At 44.3% G+C, this 19,451-nt stretch overlaps 1 protein-coding gene across 1 annotated transcript; it reads left to right on the top strand.

The window, feature by feature from the left end:
* Positions 1-1,387: 1,387 nt before the first annotated feature.
* Positions 1,388-18,941, top strand: LOC127644836 (myosin light chain kinase 2, skeletal/cardiac muscle-like). The gene is made up of 14 exons (XM_052128235.1): positions 1,388-2,145; positions 2,692-2,782; positions 3,605-4,025; positions 4,517-4,770; positions 5,425-5,530; positions 6,523-6,616; positions 6,705-6,814; positions 13,315-13,456; positions 13,856-13,926; positions 14,040-14,168; positions 14,288-14,440; positions 16,829-16,907; positions 17,018-17,072; positions 17,192-18,941. Exons 1-13 carry the CDS (start codon positions 1,633-1,635, stop codon positions 17,063-17,065), a joined length of 2,211 nt encoding a protein of 736 aa, XP_051984195.1. The 5' UTR covers positions 1,388-1,632; the 3' UTR covers positions 17,066-17,072; positions 17,192-18,941.
* The last annotated feature ends 510 nt before the right edge of the window (positions 18,942-19,451 follow it).

Raw genomic sequence — 19,451 nt, 5'->3', positions numbered from 1 at the left:
TTATTCTAAGTACTTAATCAGCTAGGATCAGATTTGTTTCTCCATAATTAATAGCCTATATATTTACACAACATTATTTTATTGGCAGTGCCTCACCTGAGTGTGTAGATGACATGAAGCGATGGTGAGTTATGTTGATATTATGAACTACTTTTAGTTATGACACAAGTTGAGGCTGAAATTCATTTAACTCCAAATAACACTTCAATGATTGTTGTTCTCAGTCTGAATCGCTCATTTCTGAACATTGCTACAAAATAGGCAAACAGGCATCATGGCGCCTACCAGTGGTTGCTTGGGAAAACTGTTGATATGAAACTTTTTCTTAAAGCACTGGCCATTTTTGGTCATTCAAATATGTAAACTGCATGTCATGTTTTGATTAAATACATTTATAACTAGCTATTATTATTATTATTTAAAACAGTGTCCAGGGAAGTAACCTAAATGCAACCAAACTGACATTTTTTTAAATATTGTATAAACATTTGTGCTTGCTGGGAACATACCAAATTGAATTCATGACTATGCTGTTGGTGTAGTGCCCTAAATTGTGTTTCCAATGCTATTCAGCGAAGACATGACGTAGCTTGCAGATTGAAATTTGAGAAATATGGAAATCTATTTAAGAGGATACTTGATAACTTTCAAGAACAACAAAGTGATTATGACTGTCAAAAACTGTTCATTTATTGTGATCTCAATCACTTGTTCGACTACTACACAACTGCTAGATCAGGTGAGCAGTATTATGGTGGAACTAGGTAGAGGGGCTTCATATAGCATCATCTAAAGTAAAATTGAAATGTTTCTGTCTTAATATTGGATGAGTAAGATGTTTTAGGGGGACTGTAGTGGATGAGTCATAAGAGTGACACAAGCTCGAGTTTCAGTCGAGGAGGATTAAAAGTCTTCCACAGGCTCTTTGTTTTCATTAGTAGTGAGGCACCATCAGCCAGTTTGCTCATACATCAGAGGAATTCCTTGGACATGTGATACTATTTAATAAAAAGAGACTCAGATTTGGCTGTTTTTGCATTAAATTCTTGCATTCCCCAACTCGTGGCTGGAAAGTTCCAACAATCAGAAATCTTAAATAACATGATGTCTCAAGGTGAAAGAGAAGTCAGCACATAAGTTTCTTTCCATTCATTGACTGAGCAGCCATATCTGGAAACAGGGTGTCTCCAGGGCCCCTTTGACACCTGGCAGGGAGGGAGCTGACATGGGTTTAGCATTCAAAGCTTCTCTGCTATCACACAGCAATTTCTGAGCCAAAAATAGCCCCTCCCTGGACCCTGTTGACGTAAAACCCCCTCACACCAGTTACATTTAGTGAGACCGGCACATGCCATTCTTAAAATGACCTCCACTTTGTAGAGGCACATAAAGTGTTCAGTGGAGAGCAAGACATGGATGAATCAACTTTTTATTGTGGGATTTAAAGCATCTTGTTTTTTTTCTGGCTTTACTCTTGTTTGATATCATCATCCCTGCTTGGCTCATTGTTGGATTATTGGTTTCTTGTTGAGAAAACAGACCACGTTGGCTACCTCTTCTAGTTCATCTTTTGCTGGAGCATCTTTGTAAGTTTGCCAACAGGTCAGGTTTGTTTTAGTCTTCAATGCTACCATGAGTTCTGCTGACTCTAGCACAGGAATTGACCTTCTCCAGGTCAGGGTTGAGTCCTTGAGCAACAAAATGGACCGGCTCATAAGTATCCAGGAAAAAGTGCTCAGCCGGCTTGATGGCATGTCTCAGGATATTGATGGAATTGAGAGAGAAGTAGAAACTTTGAAAGTGGAAAAGGAGGAGATCCATCTACCTCCAGCCATCCGTACAGGACCAGTCCATGAGATGAAGGAAATGTGCCAAGAAATGAACAGCATCATGCTGACAGTAAATCATCGCTCTGAAGAACAAACCCAGAAGCTGGAGGGAATGGAAAGACTTGTGATGAGCATTCAGCAAGTAGTCAGCTTTATTGGAGAGACTGTGAAAACTTCCAAAATCATGGATATTATGTTCAAAGGGCCAACTGCTCGGAAGAGCAAAGTGGATTCAGCTATCAAGTCCAAGGATAGTAAAAGCAAGCAGAGTACCAAAAGGCAGTCCTTAGATAACAGTGTGCCTGCCACTCCTAAGGTGAGTTAAAGCTACAGCATTGAAGAATAGGAAGTGTTTAATGCCTCCCCTGTAAATTGTATCATCATCATTGCTATCACCTCATTGTAAATGTGTACCATTTAGGGATAGTTAAAGTTCAAACATTTCCGACTGACATGCGAAGGTAAGTGACAAGTTGTTGTACCCCTAAATGTGCAATTTTGCACTTTATTTTCTGACAGAGAACCTATCCCACTAATATTGCATATGCAACAGAAAACTATCTCTATTAAAGGCTCTAAAGGGATTCATAGTATAACTCTCCTGAGTCAATGTGAGCCAAAAAAAGTCTACTTACAAGCTGAAGCATCTTTGAGCAAACCATCTCCTTGCTTCAAGGAAATGTGCTAGTTTTTTAGGTTTGTCAACCATGTCTGAACTGAAATTACACAAATTCACTACATGTGATATTACATAGTGTTTGAATTTGTTTTGTTGTGGAGGAAAAACAGACTTTTCACACTTTATCCTAATTGCTTATCTTTTTTTTTTTTTTTTTGCTCTATTTGTCCTGATGCTCTAAAGCTAAAGGATCATAAAGGTAAAGACGGGAAGATTCATCTTAGCATCAAAGGCCTCAAAGTACAGAAGAAGAAGAAACCACCTGATTCAACAGGTAACTACAGTACCATCACATCCAGAAACATGGGTTTTTAAAAATTTAACACTCACATTTGTACCAATCCAGTGGAACTGGGTAAGCTCATTAAAGTAATTGTAGACATTTCTGAATTTAAAATCTCCACGTCTGGCCCCTGGACGGGACGCGGAAGGTCTGAGTGACCTACCACCTGCAGTTGTAGACACGATCAACCAAGCCAGAGCTCTCTCCACCAGGCAACTTTACATCTGTGTCAGCAGTTCACGTAACATGGTCTAGTGCATGGTGCTTTTGAACGGGACCCCTTGTGTCAATTCATTCGACACAACGTCGAGTGAGTGGCAGAAGGGGAACATCACTGTTACTGTTGTAACCTCCGTTCCCTTAGGGAGGAAACAAGACATTGTATCCCTTCTGCCACGACACTAGACCTACCACTGTAAACGGCCGTACCTTATTCTTGGCTCCTCAGTGCAAAAACCTGACTGACAGACGCACGCCCGCTTCCCTTTATACCCGTATGTCCGGGGGCGGGACATGCAAATTCTGTCCGCCAATTTCTTATTGGCCTTTTCTCAAGTTCAGAGGTACGCGAGGCTCCCAAGGAAGACCCCTTGTGTCACTTCATTCGACACAACGTCTCGTTCCCATCCAGAAACATGGGTTTTTAAAAATTTAACACTCACATTTGTACCAATCCAGACAAAAACACTGGGTAAGCTCATTAAAGTAATTGTAGACATTTCTGAATTTAAAATGATTAATCTAAATATGCGGATCAAATGACAATACAACATTTCCCTTTTGAGTTTTTTTCTAATATTTCCCCCTATATAGATACAATCTCATTGAAGAAACAGGCACTGTTGCTTGAGGAAGTACGGAAACTTAACCAAGAGAATGCAGAACGCTCAGAAGGATCCCAAAATGTTCAAGGTGGTGTGCAAAAATCAGATGATGGTCTGCTTACTCCAATCCAACAGGACCTCATCTTGGAGGAGACCAAGGCCCATGCAACTGAGCAAGAGACATACTCAGAAGAACAAAAGGTCACTGTGGAGCTGAAAGACAATGATAGGAAAGGTACAGAACCAAAGACAGAGGACATCCAAAGTGAAAAAGGTAATGAGATACCACTAGAGACACACAAAGAACAGGAGGTAGAAGATGAAGAAGAGCAGATAGCTGATGAGGGTCCTTCAGAGCCTGACATTACTGACACAAAGGAGCCTACAACTCCTGACAACTCACTGCAAAGGTATCTGATAGGGTTTCACTCTCACAACCATATCATACTCTAGAGGGCCAAAAGAATGTAGACACCATTTTCAAGGCCCTTTACAGTTCCAGCATGACAATACTCCTGTGCACATAGCGAGGTCCATAAAGAAATGTTTCGGAAGAACTTGACTGACCTATAAAAAGCCTAGACTTGAACCACTCAAGAGCACTTTAGGATGAATTGGAATGGTGACTGCGAACCAGACCCCAAAACCCAACATCAGTGCCTGATCTCACTGATGCTGTAGTGCCTGATTGTTAGCAAATCCTTGCAGCAATGTTCAGACATCTACTGGAAAGCTAAACCAGAAAAGTGGAATCTGTTGTAGCTGCAAAGGGTGGGATTAATGTCATTGGTTTTGAAATGAAATGTCTCCTATAATTACCATACCTTTTACCATATCCAATAAGTGTAACCTTTTCATTGATTTCAATGTCTTCAACCACGGTTCTATTTCGGCTATTTAGCAGTGAGTCTGAGCAAGTGGATGAGGTGACTACGAGCAGCAAACGACGTGTAACAGAGGAAGATCTAGGTTTGGAGGACCACAAGAAGAGCAGGGTGGAGGAAGGTCAAGAGGAAGGCAAGCAGGAGCCAGAGGAACCCGAAGATCTGCGTGGTGTTTTTAAAGCTGAGGGTGTGGAGATTGAGTTGGATTTCAGTAAAATTAAGGATGAATACGAGGATGAAGATGAGTATCACAGTGAGCACTTCTTCATTGGTAAGATTCACAGTGATTTCCAATGCATTGTTGCTAAATAGATATGTAATAGCTTCAGGTAATCCACTATATCACTTCACATTTTTTCAGTTTGTTGTTATTGCAATAAACTTTATTTGGTTGATAAAATAAACTGACATAGCATGTTGTTGACTAACTAAGTGTCAAAGTTATATCCCTATTGAAAAGACCAACTTAGACCAGCATGAATTTCCATGCTAGTCCAGTTGATTAGTGGTCGAACAATATAGGTTTTTAGAAGCCGATATGTAGAGAGCAGGGTGGTTGACAGTGCAATTCTGTCGTAAGGGAGAGCTAATTATTCTGACATTCATATAAATGTTAATTTCTATAATGCAAATCAAAATGGCCAGCTAATTGGCCTGGTGGATATATCGGTCTGTCAATACCGGTTAGTGATTGTTTGGTACACATGCACCTGGTCAAGTAGCATGGCCACGTTTGTGAAGATAGTTGACCAAGGAAGTCTTGAAAGCTACTTAAGCAGCCTGGTGGGATGAACACCAGCATCTGATGTTGGAGACCAGCTTCCAAAACTCAACCTGTCTTTTCAGCAGGGATCTGCTACTACTTAACCTCATCTGTTTTTCAAACATTTCTGTTAATTCTTCGCCATCTTCTACTGTCCTGCAGACTGTACCCCACCTCCACCAGCTCCCTTCAGCCACCGCGTTGTGTCTGCCAAGCCCAACCAGATAAACAACTTCTACACCATCAACCGACAGGAGGTTCTTGGAGGGTCTGTTGAAGAATTATCTTTCGTTTTTTCCACTTGGAACTGATTTTACAGTACAGAATGTTTTAGAGATGGTGTAAATTCAGACAGTGTAGTCTGCTAATCCCCTCAAAGGCTAATTGTGTAACTCCCTCCCAACGGTGTCTGTCTCCTCTCACCCGATTCATAACTCCAGAGTCAAGGCAGTTATTTTTACATAGGGCTTTTAGGGTATGTGAAACTGTATATTCACGCCAGCTGGAAGCTTATTGCAAGGTGTTAATCCAACTCCTCAAAGAGAAGGTCCTTCTTGTTGTTAATAGAATAGTGTTTGGAAAAGCACAACACCCACTGCATTGCGATGGCGTCCCTGAAATTCTTCCTAAACTGTGCCTTTTAAAGTATAGTGTTGCATATACAGTGGCTTCAAAAAGTATTTAGACACTCAAACCACAAAATGTCTTAATGTCATAGGTAACAAAGCATGCGTCATCAGCAAACAAATGCCACTAGAAATGTTTTCAGAATAAGTTAAATATTTTTCATACATTTTTGCAATAACTCCTGAAGGAATTGTTCACCCTAAACGTAAAATTCCAGAAATGAATTGCTCACGCACATGTCTTTGTAAACCCATATGACATTCTTTCTTCTGCGGAACACAAAAGGAAATACTATAATAAATATTTGGTTGATTTGCAATCTGACCTTGTAGAAACCTATCACTATACCCACATTTTTTCCAAAATGTAGGTTTTTGTTGATTTAAAACTCGACAGAGCATTAACCTTAAAAATTTAATCCATTTGTGAGAACATTTAACTTGCTTTTAGTCCCACATAGTGGAAATTTTGCTATCTTATGAACCATGTAACATCATTTAGCAAAAAAGGTTGACACCGTCACATAATTTTAATAAGATCAGGCTGCTGAATGGCAAAACATGAACACTTATACGATATATGTTTCTAGGTGTCTTGATTGTCCTTAATTCATTTCTACTTTTCTCTTTGCAGAGGTCGATTCGGTCAGGTGCACAAATGCATTGAAAATTCTTCTGGACTCTCTTTGGCAGCTAAAATAATCAAAGCTAGGAGTCAAAAAGAAAAGGTACAAAGAGCAAAATCCGACAAGCTTTTTTTAAGTGTAAACATAGAGTTCAGCTATAAACTGGTGGCTTAATATGGTTTCATTAAAGGACGTGGTGAAGAATGAAATTCAAGTTATGAACCAGCTCGACCACGCCAACTTGATACAGCTCTACGCCGCATACGAGTCCAGGAATGACATTATCCTTGTACTTGAATAGTATGTGCTTTTTATTGGTTCATTCTAACTGGCTATTGTCTCGTGAGTCCATGCAATGATTTTCAGCTGTGGGGTTCTCTTACGAGAGGTTCTCTCGTATTGCGTAAGCTAGCTTACGCTATGGGAAAGATTCATCTTTTCTGAGATATTGAAGCCAAAAAATTATCCTTAATTTTTGTATCCATTGTCAACGCAGTGCGGCAGCTGCAGACCTTGAGCGGGCTAGCTAGCGAGCTCATAGGTTGCTCTGCGGCAACTGCTGCAGCCTATAGACGAGCTTGGGCGAACTCGCATCCAATGAGAGGCGTCCGCGCGCTCACTGCATCAAAGCCCGCCAAAATGGGCGTGACTTGAGTGCATATAAGCGTAGTTCGTAGGCTGGAACCCTGATTTTCATCTCTTCAGCGAAGCTCTTCGCATCGCTGACCTGGAAGCCGCGTCGCCGTTCAAGGGGCATCAAGCAAGCGTGGACAGCGCTAGAAGAAGCCGGCCGTCTCAGCCACCATCAGCCATCCTGTGAGCTACGCCATCCGACGAAGTATCCTTTTATTCAGCAAGCTAGTTCTCACGAACTATTCACAAAAGAGTACGAGCGTCTTTTTCAAGATGCCTCGCTCCACTTGCGCCTCATGTCGCGTCATGTCTCCATCATGGCTTCGGACAGCGAGGAGTGGTCAGGCTCCCAAGCCTCCTCCTCGGCCCAGGAATCCAGCAGGACCCGCGCCGGAGTCGAAGGGGAGTTAACACGCCTCCTCACACAGGCCGTCGATCGCCTCGGGCTCGAGTGGTCACCGCCCCCTGAGCAGGCACCCAACAGACTCGACGGCTGCTTTCTTCAAAGCCATCGCCGCTCTACACCCGCGGCCCGGGCCGCTCCCTTCCTGCCGGAATTACACACGGAGCTTGCAAAGTCGTGGAACGCTCCTTTTTCAGCCAGGTCCCGTTCCCACGTCTCCACCTCTCTCGTGTCGGTGGACGGCGCCACTGAGAGGCTACTCCTCCATCCCCCCGGTCGAGGACTCGGTAGCAGCACACCTTTGTCCGCCCTCCGCGAGATGGCGTTCCAAGCCTGTGCTCCCGTCTAAGGCCTGCAGAGCGACTTCCGCCTATATTGGCCGCGCCTATTCCGCCGCCGGCCAAGCCGCATCTGCTCTGCACTCAATGGCCATTTTACAGATCCTACAAGCAGACCTTCTTCGAGAGTGGGATGAGAAAGGCAGGCACCCAGAGGCTGTTACTGGGGCAGTGGTGGCTCAGCGGTTAAGGCTCTGGGTTACTGATCAGAAGGTCGTGGGTTCAAGCCCCAACACCACCAAGACACCACTGTTGGGCCCTTGAGCAAGGCCCTTGAACCTATCTGCTCCAGGGGCGCCGTATCATGGCTGACCCTGCACTCTGACCCCAGCTTAGCTGGGATATGTGAAAAATAAATAATTTCACCATGTATATGCAGAAATGTATGTATAATGTGTGACAATTGGTCAAATTAAATTAATTAAATTAAATTAAATCTACGAAGCGCGACAGACCTCGCCCTTCGCGCTACCAAAGCTGCAGCCCAAGCTCTAGGGAAGTGCATGGCCTTGCTGACTGTGACCGAGAGACACTTGTGGCTAACACTAGTCGACATGGGAGAAGCAGAGCGCTCCGCGTTCCTCAACGCACCGCTCTCTCCGACCGGTCTCTTCGGCTCCGCGGTGAGTGGCATTGTTGACCGCTTCTCAGAAGTCCAGAATCAGCCTCCTGCACGAGCCTCTTCACAGCGCCCAGTTCAACAAACTCAGACTTCTCAGCATCGACAGGGCGGCCGCCCTCGATCGTGCTCAGACAGCCGCCGCAGACCGCCGCCCCCCCCCCCGCGGGCCTCGATCTAAGGTAACGCTGAAACCCGAGCAGCCGATGTCTTCCTAACTGTGTTGAACAAACAACGGCTCAGTCCCGCCGCGGCCGGACCACCGTCAAAGCTTCGCCCCCTGTCAGTCCCCTTCTCTCAGGCTACTGCAGTGGTGAATTTAGCAGCCAACAAGCCGGTGACACTGCCCGCTTGCCTGCACTCAAACGCCATTTTCACGGCGACCCAAATAAATCTTGTAAAGAGCAAACATGTCTTATGTGTAGAAAATGTGCCCACAACCCAGTGTTCACCCCTACACACAAGCACTGCATGTCTCGTGTCCCCACCAGAGCACGCTCTCATAAAGCGGTTACGAACCGCTCGAGCGTCAGAGTCAATGAAGGCGCCCACAAATGCGTGCGTGCGCCCATTCTCTGGCCGCTCTGTCACACGACCAGCCCTATGTGTAGAAAATGTGCCCACAATCCAGTGTTCACCTCTACACACAAGCACTGCATGTCTCGTGTCCCCACCAGAGCACGCTCACATAAAGCGGTTATGAACCGCTCGAGCGCTAGAGTCAATAAATGCGCCCACGAATACGTGCGCGCGCGCCCATTCTCTGCCCGCTCTGTTACACGGCCAGCAAACATTCCTCTGTGTGTAAGTCCCATGCCCATGACTATGCTTGCGCATCACGTAACAGATGTGACTCTTTCCCCATTCATTCCAATCGGGAAGTCACTCACAAAACAGCCTGTTCATGCTGTCTGCGAGCAATCATGCATAAACACACTAAACGCGCTCACACATTTTGTTCAGCGCTCTGTGTGCGGCAATCAGAGCGAATTGGCCATTCACCCTCTAGCATTACGCTTCAAAGCATGGGAAGCTATTCCAGGGATATCCAAGTGGGTGTTAAGCACAATACAACAGGGCTATTTGCTACAGTTCGATCGCCGCCCTCCTCGCTTCAGAGCGCGGCTCGAAACCACTGTGAACACGGAAGCAGCGTGCATGCTAGGAAATAGCAAGCCTTCTGTGCAAAAGGGCCATAGAGAAAGTGCCACCCTCTCTGAGCGAGTCGGGGCTTTACAGCCGTTATTTTCTTGTTCCCAAGAAAGATGGCGGCCTCAGACCCATATTAGATCTCAGGGTTTTGAACAAGGTGCTTGCAAAAAGACCGTTCAAAATGCTTACAATCAGGAAACTCCTCGCGCATGTGCGCCAGGGGGACTGGTTTATTTCTCTCGATCTGAAAGATGCATACTTTCAGATTCAGATAAATCCCCGTCACAGGCCATTCTTGAGATTCGCCTTCGACGGCCAGGTTTATCAATACACCGTCCTTCCGTTCGGCCTGTCCTTAGCACCCCGTACTTTCACGAAGTGCATGGATGTGGCGCTCGCACCCCTGCGGAGTCAGGGTTTGCGAATTTTGAACTATTTGGATGACTGGCTGATTAGGGCACAGTCACATATGGAGCTTCTGTCTCACAGAGCAGTTCTCCTCAGCCATCTGAACAGTTTGGGTCTTGCAGTCAATTGGACCAAGAGCTCACTACAGCCCAGTCAGACAATTTCCTTCCTTGGAATAGAACTAGACTCCGTGGCAATGACGGCTCGCTTATCTACACAGCGCGCGCGCCGTGTTCAGCGACTAGCCGCATCTTTTCAGATGAACAGCCTCACGCCTCTGAAGAAATTCCAGAGAGTGCTAGGTTACATGGCCTCAGCCGCAGCAGTACTTCAGCTGGGTTTACTGCACATGCGCCCGCTTCAGCATTGGCTAAACACCCGCACGTCTCGCCGGGCTTGGGCCACAGGCCGCCAGCCCATCAAGGTGACTCAGACCTGTATTTCAGCTCTGCAGCCCTGGACAGTGGCCGAATGGTATCAGCGGGGAGTGACAATGGGAGCTATATCTCGCCGAAAAGTCATCTCGACAGACGCGTCCAACACGGGTTGGGGCGCGGTCTGCGAGGGCTCTCCGGTTTTCGGCCTATGGTCAGTTCAGGAAAAGCTCCTTCACATAAATTGTCTGGAAATGATAGCGGTCGAGTACGCGCTCGTGCGCTTTCTCCCGGTCATTCAGGGTCACCACGTCCTGGTCCGTTCGGACAACAGATCTGTGGTATCCTACCTAAACCGTCAGGGCGGTGTCAGATCCAGGAACCTATTCCATCTGACGAAACGCATACTGAGTTGGTCCTAGTGACACCTGCGCTCGCTGAGGGTGACGCACGTGCCAGTCCACCTGAACGATGGCCCGGACAGACTGTCCAGAGACAATATTCCCCCAGGGAAATGGTCCCTGCACGCTCAAACAGTCCAGACGTTATGGCACCTATTCGGCAGAGCAGAGATAGACCTCTTTGCGTCCAAAGAGAACTCTCACTGCCCAATATTTTTCTCGAAGCGAGGACGCAGCTGGCCCAGGACTGGCCCAGACGCCCGCTTTACGCCTTCCCTCCCGTCTCGCTATTGCCACAGGTAATGCAGAGGATCAGGGAAACGCGTCACTCGGTGCTCCTCATAGCCCCACGTTGGGAGAGTCAGACATGGTTCCCGGAGCTTACGCAGCTGTCACTGACAGCGCCGTGGCCCATCCCAGTGAGAGCAGATCTCCTCTCTCAAGCTCGCGGCACAATCTGGCATCCCCACCCAGAGCGCTGGGCGCTGCATGCGTGGGTGATCAACGACTACCCGTCGCTCTGCCAGAAGGAGTAATAAACACCATCATACACGCTAGAGCCCCTTCCACGAGAAGACTCTATGCGTCAAAATGGTCTGTGTTCTCAAAATGGTGCACCGACAGAGACCTGGACCCGCGGACATGTGGGGTGTCGTCGCTGCTCGTATTTCTACAAGAGCTGCTGGATAAGGGCAGATCCCCATCCACACTCAAAGTCTATGTGGCAGCCGTTGTGGCGTTCGCTGAACCCCTGCATGGCCAGTCATGGGGTAAAAACGAGCTGGTCATCCGCTTCCTCAGGGGAGCTAGAAGGATGAACCCCCCGCGCCCCCCATCGGTTCCTATCTGGGATCTTTCTATAGTTCTCGAAACTATGAAAGCCCCCCCCTTTCGAACCACTTCAATCCGTGGATTTGAAATACCTTTCACTCAAAACCGTTTTTCTGACTGCCCTGTCATCAGTCAAACGTGCGGGAGACCTTCACGCGCTGTCTGTCAGCGCTGCGTGTCTTGAGTTTGGACCAAGTGACTCCAGGGTCATTTTAAAGCCTAGACACGGCTATGTTCCCAAGGTGATCGGTACTCCTTTCAGAGCACAGGTCATTTCCCTATCGGCGCTGCCAGCACCCGATAGCGGACGCGACGCCAATCTCCTTTGCCCGGTCAGAGCACTGAGATTGTATACTGCGCGCTCCGCCGCTTTCAGACGCTCTGAGCAGCTTTTCGTTTCGTTCGGAGGGCGCACCAAAGGTCTCGCCGCCTCGAAACAGACACTATCTAGATGGATAGTGGACGCTATTGCTGCGGCATACGCGTCAAAAGACCTGCCATGCCCGTTGGGCATTAGGGCTCACTCCACTAGAGGCATGGCATCCTCGTGGGCATGGTCCAGCGGGATGGACTTCCCCCTCCAACTTTGTCAGATTTTACAATATGGAAGTGCCCGCTCTGCAGGCAAAACTACTAGCGGTTTAATACGCTACAGCTCCCCTGGTGAGCTGCACTGATGGGACACATTCCACACAGACCGGCACCGCCGCTCTGTCGTTCCCTTCCCACTATGTGCTTATGTATTACACAATCAATGACCCGCATTCTTGCCGGCCAAATATTATTTCCCCACTCATAAGGGCTCCCCCGGGTCCCCCCTTAATTCCCTGGGGCTCATACAGTGGATGCTTGGCGTGCACAGCGTTGACAATGGGTTCCCGTAGCGTAAGCTAGCTTACGCAATACGAGAGAATTACCTAACGTAACCTCGTTTCTCTCTAGATGAGGGAACGAGTATTGCGTAGCCGGCCGTGCTCGCGCCACGAGCGACTTTTCGCTTCAGTCAATGAAAACCAGGGTTCCAGCCTACGAATTACGCTTATATGCACTCAAGTCACGCCCATTTTGGTGGGCTTTGATGCAGTGAGCGCGCGGACGCCTCTCATTGGATGCGAGTTCGCCCAAGCTCATCTATAGGCTGCAGCAGTTGCCGCAGAGCAACCTATGAGCTCGCTAGCTAGCCCGCTCAAGGTCTGCAGCTGCCGCACTGCGTTGACAATGGATACAAAAATTAAGGATAATTTTTTGGCTTCAATATCTCAGAAAAGATGAATCTTTCCCGTAGCGTAAGCTAGCTTACGCAATACTCGTTCCCTCATCTAGAGAGAACCGAGGTTACGTTAGGTAACCGATACGTTTTCTACACATAGACTCTAAATGAGTTCATGCAACCTTGATATTCAGTGGTGCTTGATAAGGCAAACACTATTACTATTGCTCAGTCATAAAGTTACCCATGCAGAATCACCCTGTCAGACCCCCACAGTAGCCGAGCATTGTAGCGGTTAGATTTGCTTGGGCAAACACCACTCTTATTCTCTTCAGAACATTTTCAAATCTAGTTGGATAAAACAGTTTCAAAAATATTATTGGTAAGTTACTAAAAATATGATCAGTGATGAAGTTTCGTCTTTTCAACAGTGTTGATGGAGGAGAATTGTTTGACAGGATCATTGATGAGAACTACAAGCTGACAGAGCTGGACACAGTGACATTCATCAGGCAGATATGTGAGGGCTTACGCTACATGCACAAAATGTACATCCTCCATCTGGACCTAAAGGTACAACCAGAGATCCATTGTGATACAATAAAAACACCTAAACACAATAGGGCTACAACAACTAACTGATAGAAAAAAAATTATAATTGAATTTCCTTATGAAAATGCTGCACATACAGAACATTCATCAGTGACTTTATTTTACATTAGATGATTTTTAAAATGCAAATGGATTTTTCAATAAAATGCTTCATATTAAATGTGACTTTTTTTATCTGAATATTTTTTTATAATTAACATATTCATTGATTGTCAAAAAAGTTGTTTGTTCCAGTCCTACACTTAAATCTTACAAATATGATCTGTTACATCCTCTAGTGTCAGTTTTTAAGGCCCTAAATGAGAGGGAGAGTAACCAAAGAAACCTTTATCACACATGTTGTTTCTTGTGTCCTGCAGCCAGAGAACATCCTTTGTGTTAGCAGATTAACAAATAAAATCAAGATCATCGACTTTGGACTTGCTAGAAAGTAAGTATGATCACTGCACTGCTGTCATAGTTATCAAAAGCTGTATAACTTAATGCAAAGTAAGTAAACTACATCTGAACGGCTCAATTCCCCATGTGTTCGATTCTCTTCAGATACCAGCCCAAAGAGAAGTTACGAGTGAATTTCGGTACGCCAGAGTTTCTCGCCCCAGAGGTGATCAACTATGATTTTGTATCCTTCAACACTGATATGTGGAGTTTGGGCGTTATCACATATATGCTGTAAGTTACTCAACAACATGCAAAATCTTCTAGTTAAATTTGCATTGTCGCAATGCTGAAAATGGCTTTTTAAAATGATTACTACTACTAAACACACTTTCTTTTCAAAAATGAAACAGGCTCAGTGGTCTGTCACCGTTCCTCGGGGATGATGACAATCAGACACTAAATAACATCTTAGCCTGTCAGTGGAACTTTGAGGAGGACGAGTTCATAGACATCTCAAAAGAAGCCAAGGATTTCATTTCCAAACTGCTCATTGTAGATAAAAGGTATGTGATGATAGCAATACCACCCCATGCAGGATTTGAAACAGTATTGGCCAGGAAATAACTTAAAGTGGCGAAGCTACTAAATGAACTAAACCTGTCAGTAGTGTGACAGAGAAGCCTTTCCAGTTACAAGCTACTTTCTCTAAAAGTAGCAGTGTCAAAACACTACATCCAGCCTGACCTCATAAAATGTGGCAGCATTTTTGAATAATGACTTTCTTTACATCTATCGCAGCAGTTCAGAGGTGAAATGAAATAGAATCAAATAAAATGTTCTCTAAAACAGATTAGTTTTTTTTGAAAGTTAGTACTCTATTTAGTTTTAAATCAACAAAACCCGCCTCCCTACCCTTAACCTTAAACCTAAACCTATCTGATAGTGTAAAATATAGGGGTGGGTAAAAATATAGATTTTCTTTTCACTTCATTTGAATGATCTCATTATCGATTCTTAAATCCCAAGATCGATATTTTACTCCATGCACAACCTTCCACTGCAATGAAAGTAAATAACTCAACAAATGTCATGCTATGCGGTTATAATGTATTTACTGTATTTGGCAATTGGCTGGTAATGGCATGAGATATAGCCATTCCAGTCTCTCTTGTTAATATGCACTCATGCGCTTTACAGCACTGCTTGTTTTCTTAAAGAGACAGTACCGGTTTAACACATGTTCAACAAATTAAGGTAAATACTTTTTACCTTTTAAAATACAAAATTGTGCAATTATACAATAAATGTAACCAGAAATAGTATTTGAAATATACAATGTTCTTTACTAGTATAGTAACATTTATATTTTCAGAATGTACCAAGCTAGAAGGTCCACTTTATAATTAACAGCATTAGCTGTTGAGCTCAATTTGATCACATTTGAACAAGCTTGTAGTTGATGATGTAATGCAAACATTAAAATGATTCATGCACTATAGTAAAAGTGTTTAGATGTCATAAGATAGCATTGTGTGAGGAACAGAGTGAAAAGTGTTTATGAACTGATAATCTGACGTTTTACTCGTGATTTGTGAATAAAAGTCGTTGTTGTAGCACCTCTAGTGTTCATGTAAACGGCATTAACATTCCAGTACAATGAGCCACGTAAAAATCATTTTGCAAAAATGTCTGTAAAATTATGTAATTCTATGAGATCAGATTTGGCATTTTAGATTTTCTTTTTATAGCAAAATATTCAGTTACATGTTTGCCTTTTTGTTACTATGTTTTTGGTTTTAAATTAGAGTGTTTTAGTGTTTTAGTCATTGTTGCCAACTTAGCGACTTTGTCGTTATTTTTAGCGACATTTTTTCAAAAAAGCGACTAGCGACAAATCTAGCGACTTTTTGGACAAACCTTAGCAACTTTCCAAATTCCAAATATCGCCAGTACTGCAAGCGTGAGGTCTTACTTCCCCGCTGCGTCTGCTCTGTTCAGTGAGCGGCTGAGAGGAGCAGCACATTCCGTTGACTGCACGCCAGCGGACATAGACATGAATGAGCTGCGCATGTGCACGCTGTGTTAGCTGGAACCAATCAGTGATCACATAGCAGCTGCCTTCTCCTTTGTTTTAATTCAAAACATTTAATTTGACCGTTTTTTCTTGGCATGCGCTTATATTCACTACTAATCAGAGTTTTAGTTCATTCGGTTCGGTTTCTGAACTCTCCGACTTCAGATCGTATATTTACAGACTCTATACATTTTACTTATCCAAACACAACAATAAACCTTCTTCAAACTCATAAACATGTAACGTTAGCTAAGTTCCATTCCGTTCCGTTGTCTAACAGAAAATATGTAATTGAGAACCGTTTTACTGGACATTCGGCTATATACTTATATAAAAACAGTATGAGCACGGTTTAGGGGAGATAACCGTTATTAGAAACTGAAGTAGGCTACAGTACCGACAAATTAGGCAGAATGCAAATACGACGCGATGACGTCATTAATATGCTAATGACGCATGACGTCATCTGGCGACATTTAGCTACTTTTCGAGCAGGCTTTAGCTACTTTCCATTGAAAATAGTTGGCAACACTGGTTTTAGTTGAATTTTGTGTAGATCAGTTCAAGTGTAATGCCGTCACCCAATTGAAATTGTTCATTCCTTTAAAAATCTTTATTGTTTTGATCCAGAAAATGTCATCAGATCCATTTTAAAAAGTTATTGTAACCTTATGTTGCATCAGTGTAGTTACATACTTTTTATTAGTAACTTGTAGTGTAACTACTTTTTCAAAAGAGTAGCTTGACTTTAGTTTGACTATTTTAATTTATGAGTACTTCAGTGTACAAATGTCGAAAGCTACAGTTTCAAAGTAACGTCCTCGACACTGAGTTGAACCTAAAACTTGTGTTTTATTTTCTTTCTGTGTGTGTGCAGTTGGAGGATAGGAGCATCGGAAGCGTTGAGGCATCCCTGGCTGTCAGATCCGACCGTTCACTTCCGCCTGCGGGAGAAGGTAAAGTCTGCGTTTCATCATCGTAATGATGCCGACTTAAGCACACTGTACTGATCTGTGAATGATGGGATTTCTTTGCATTTCAAAAGGTTTTTTGGTTTGCTTCACAGAAAAATATGTGTCGTTCGCGCAGAAATTCTTCAGTGCATCCACCATAGAGTTCATGTAAGTCTTTTATTGTGAAGTCATGATCTCTGCTTCTTTGTGACAAACAATACTTTGCTAGACAAAATAACAAAGTCTACACGATTATGTTAACGAGTTTTATCCTGATTTTTGTTTAGAGGGACCAAGCCTGCTGTGCGACCACGAGGATTATTGGACATTACGTTGTGAAGAGACAAAGATTATCAGAGCAGATTGCCCTTTGCATAAACCTGCTGTTGGCATTTCTAAATTTACAACTGCATGTTCTGTGAAGTTGATGCTATACTAGAATGTGAAATCAAGTCTTTAATTTTGCTAGTCTTTATCAGACTTCGTAACTCGTAAGAGATTTTTAAAAAGCAAATTTCATCTGTTGTTTTGATGCGCTGGGCAGTTCACTTTAATAGGCAACATAACACATACATACCAACCCTATAATTAATATTATAATACTATTAATGTATCTATACATACTGTAGCTACATTATTCCATGCTGCTTAAGAAAATAAAAGCTACGCAGTTGAAGAAAATTGCGACTGTAAAAAAGAAACATATTTGTGTCTAAAATAATATAAAGTATAACATACAAATTTGATTTGGCTTTCAGCTATTATAAATGCAGGTTCATCAAAATATAAATTAAACTAAAGGAATATTCCATGTTCAACACAAGTTCAGCTCAATCGACAGTATTTGTAGCATTACGTTGATCTCCACAAAAAACATTTTCATCTCGTCCCTCCTTTTCTTTAAAAAAAGACAAAATTTAAGTTATTACAATATCATGCCACAAATGCTGCCGATTGAGCTTAAGATGTTTTGAACCCAGAATATTACTTTAAGATTTTCAAGCCTCGTCAGTGGTATGCTGATTATTGAATATGCTAATGAAATATTCCAGCAACATGAGGGAATGTGAAAGGTGAATATTGTTTAGGTTCCCCTACTGTCGCTCACTCAACGTTGTGTCGAATGAAGCAACACTAGGGGTCTTTCTTGAAGGCCTTGTTTACCTCTGAACTTGAGTAAAGGCCAATAAGAAATTGTCAGTCAGAAATAGCATGTCCCTCCCCTGGATATACGTGTATAAAAGGAGGGAATCGTGCATCTGTCCATTCAGAATTTTTCTGAAACAGAGGTCTGTCCAGGGGTTGAAAGTCTGGTGGACTTTCAGGAGGGGGTGATGAACACACTGATGTGCCGCGACGCCATGTCCATCTCGGGACTTGAGTTTGAAGCCAGTGCTGAAGCGGTCTCATTTGCATCAACCCCAGCAGAGCTCTGAGCAGCTCTTTGTCTGCTTTGGTGGACAGCGGAAAGGGAACGCCGTCTCCAAACAGAGGCTAGCCCACTGGGTCATCGACGCCATTGATCAGACCCTGGCCATGCCCACCCCTTGCGGGTTCGAGCACACTCGACGAGAAGTGTGGAATCCTCGTGGGCACTGGCCAATGGCACCTCCCTAGCAGACATCTACAGAGCGGCGGGCTGGGCAACACCTAATACCTTTTACGAGATTCTACAATCTCAGGGTTGAATCGGTTTCAACCCGTATTCTCTCAGGTCCGAGCATGTACAACTCGGTAATACAGAACAACTGACCAGGTGTTCCACTTGCACATGGCGCCCTTCCCCTCCACTGAGGCGATCACGTGCACTCTTTCTCCCAGGAGAGTTCACTAAACTCACGCTCCCTGGATTCTTTCCTCCCTAGCCCTCTGGTCCGCGAATTCAGAGGAATTCCCGACCAGACCCACAACGAGTACTAACTACTCTGTACTGAAATAGGTGCTCCTAGTGTTTGGCCATCACGGATTAATGCCCCCTTGTGTATTTTCCACGTTACAGTCCCAGGTCTCCCTTGGGTATTCCCATCTGCCACCCCCGGCCGCTGTGTTTGTAGTAACTCCTCCCTCGCTCAGTAGGATCTACCACTGCACCACTTCCACATTTGCATGAAAACCCATGTGACATATTCGCCACATTTAACCTCTTCCCAGCCTGGGTAGGATGTGGTCTCCGAGGGGTCTTTTCTCCCTTAAAGAATATGAGTGGAAAAGAATGCCTTCCCCGATGCGTGTTATAGCATTAAACAGCCCCAGCCACTTTAACTCTATGCAAGAAACATAGAGAGAGAAAAGGTGCGCTGGCATGGCCTGGTCTCATGCTTGGCACATCGCTTGTTCCCCCCCTTTGGGGATGCCGGGAACCTAAAAAGTTTATGGTGTTTTTATGGGGCGTTGGGGAAGGGTACATGCAGTCTGACGCAGCCTGCTGCTTTGGCACTCAACTGCCTGCCCGCACCTGCATCAGCAGTTCACATACACGGTTCAGTACATGGCATGATTGAATAGGGACCCCTAGCGTTGCATAATTTGACAAAATGTTGAATGAGT

This window comes from Xyrauchen texanus, chromosome 6, assembly GCF_025860055.1.
Source record: "Xyrauchen texanus isolate HMW12.3.18 chromosome 6, RBS_HiC_50CHRs, whole genome shotgun sequence".
NCBI classification, from domain to species: domain Eukaryota; kingdom Metazoa; phylum Chordata; class Actinopteri; order Cypriniformes; family Catostomidae; genus Xyrauchen; species Xyrauchen texanus.
The sequence above is the reverse complement of the archived record's forward strand: the minus strand, read 5'-3'. Positions and strand labels throughout refer to the sequence as shown.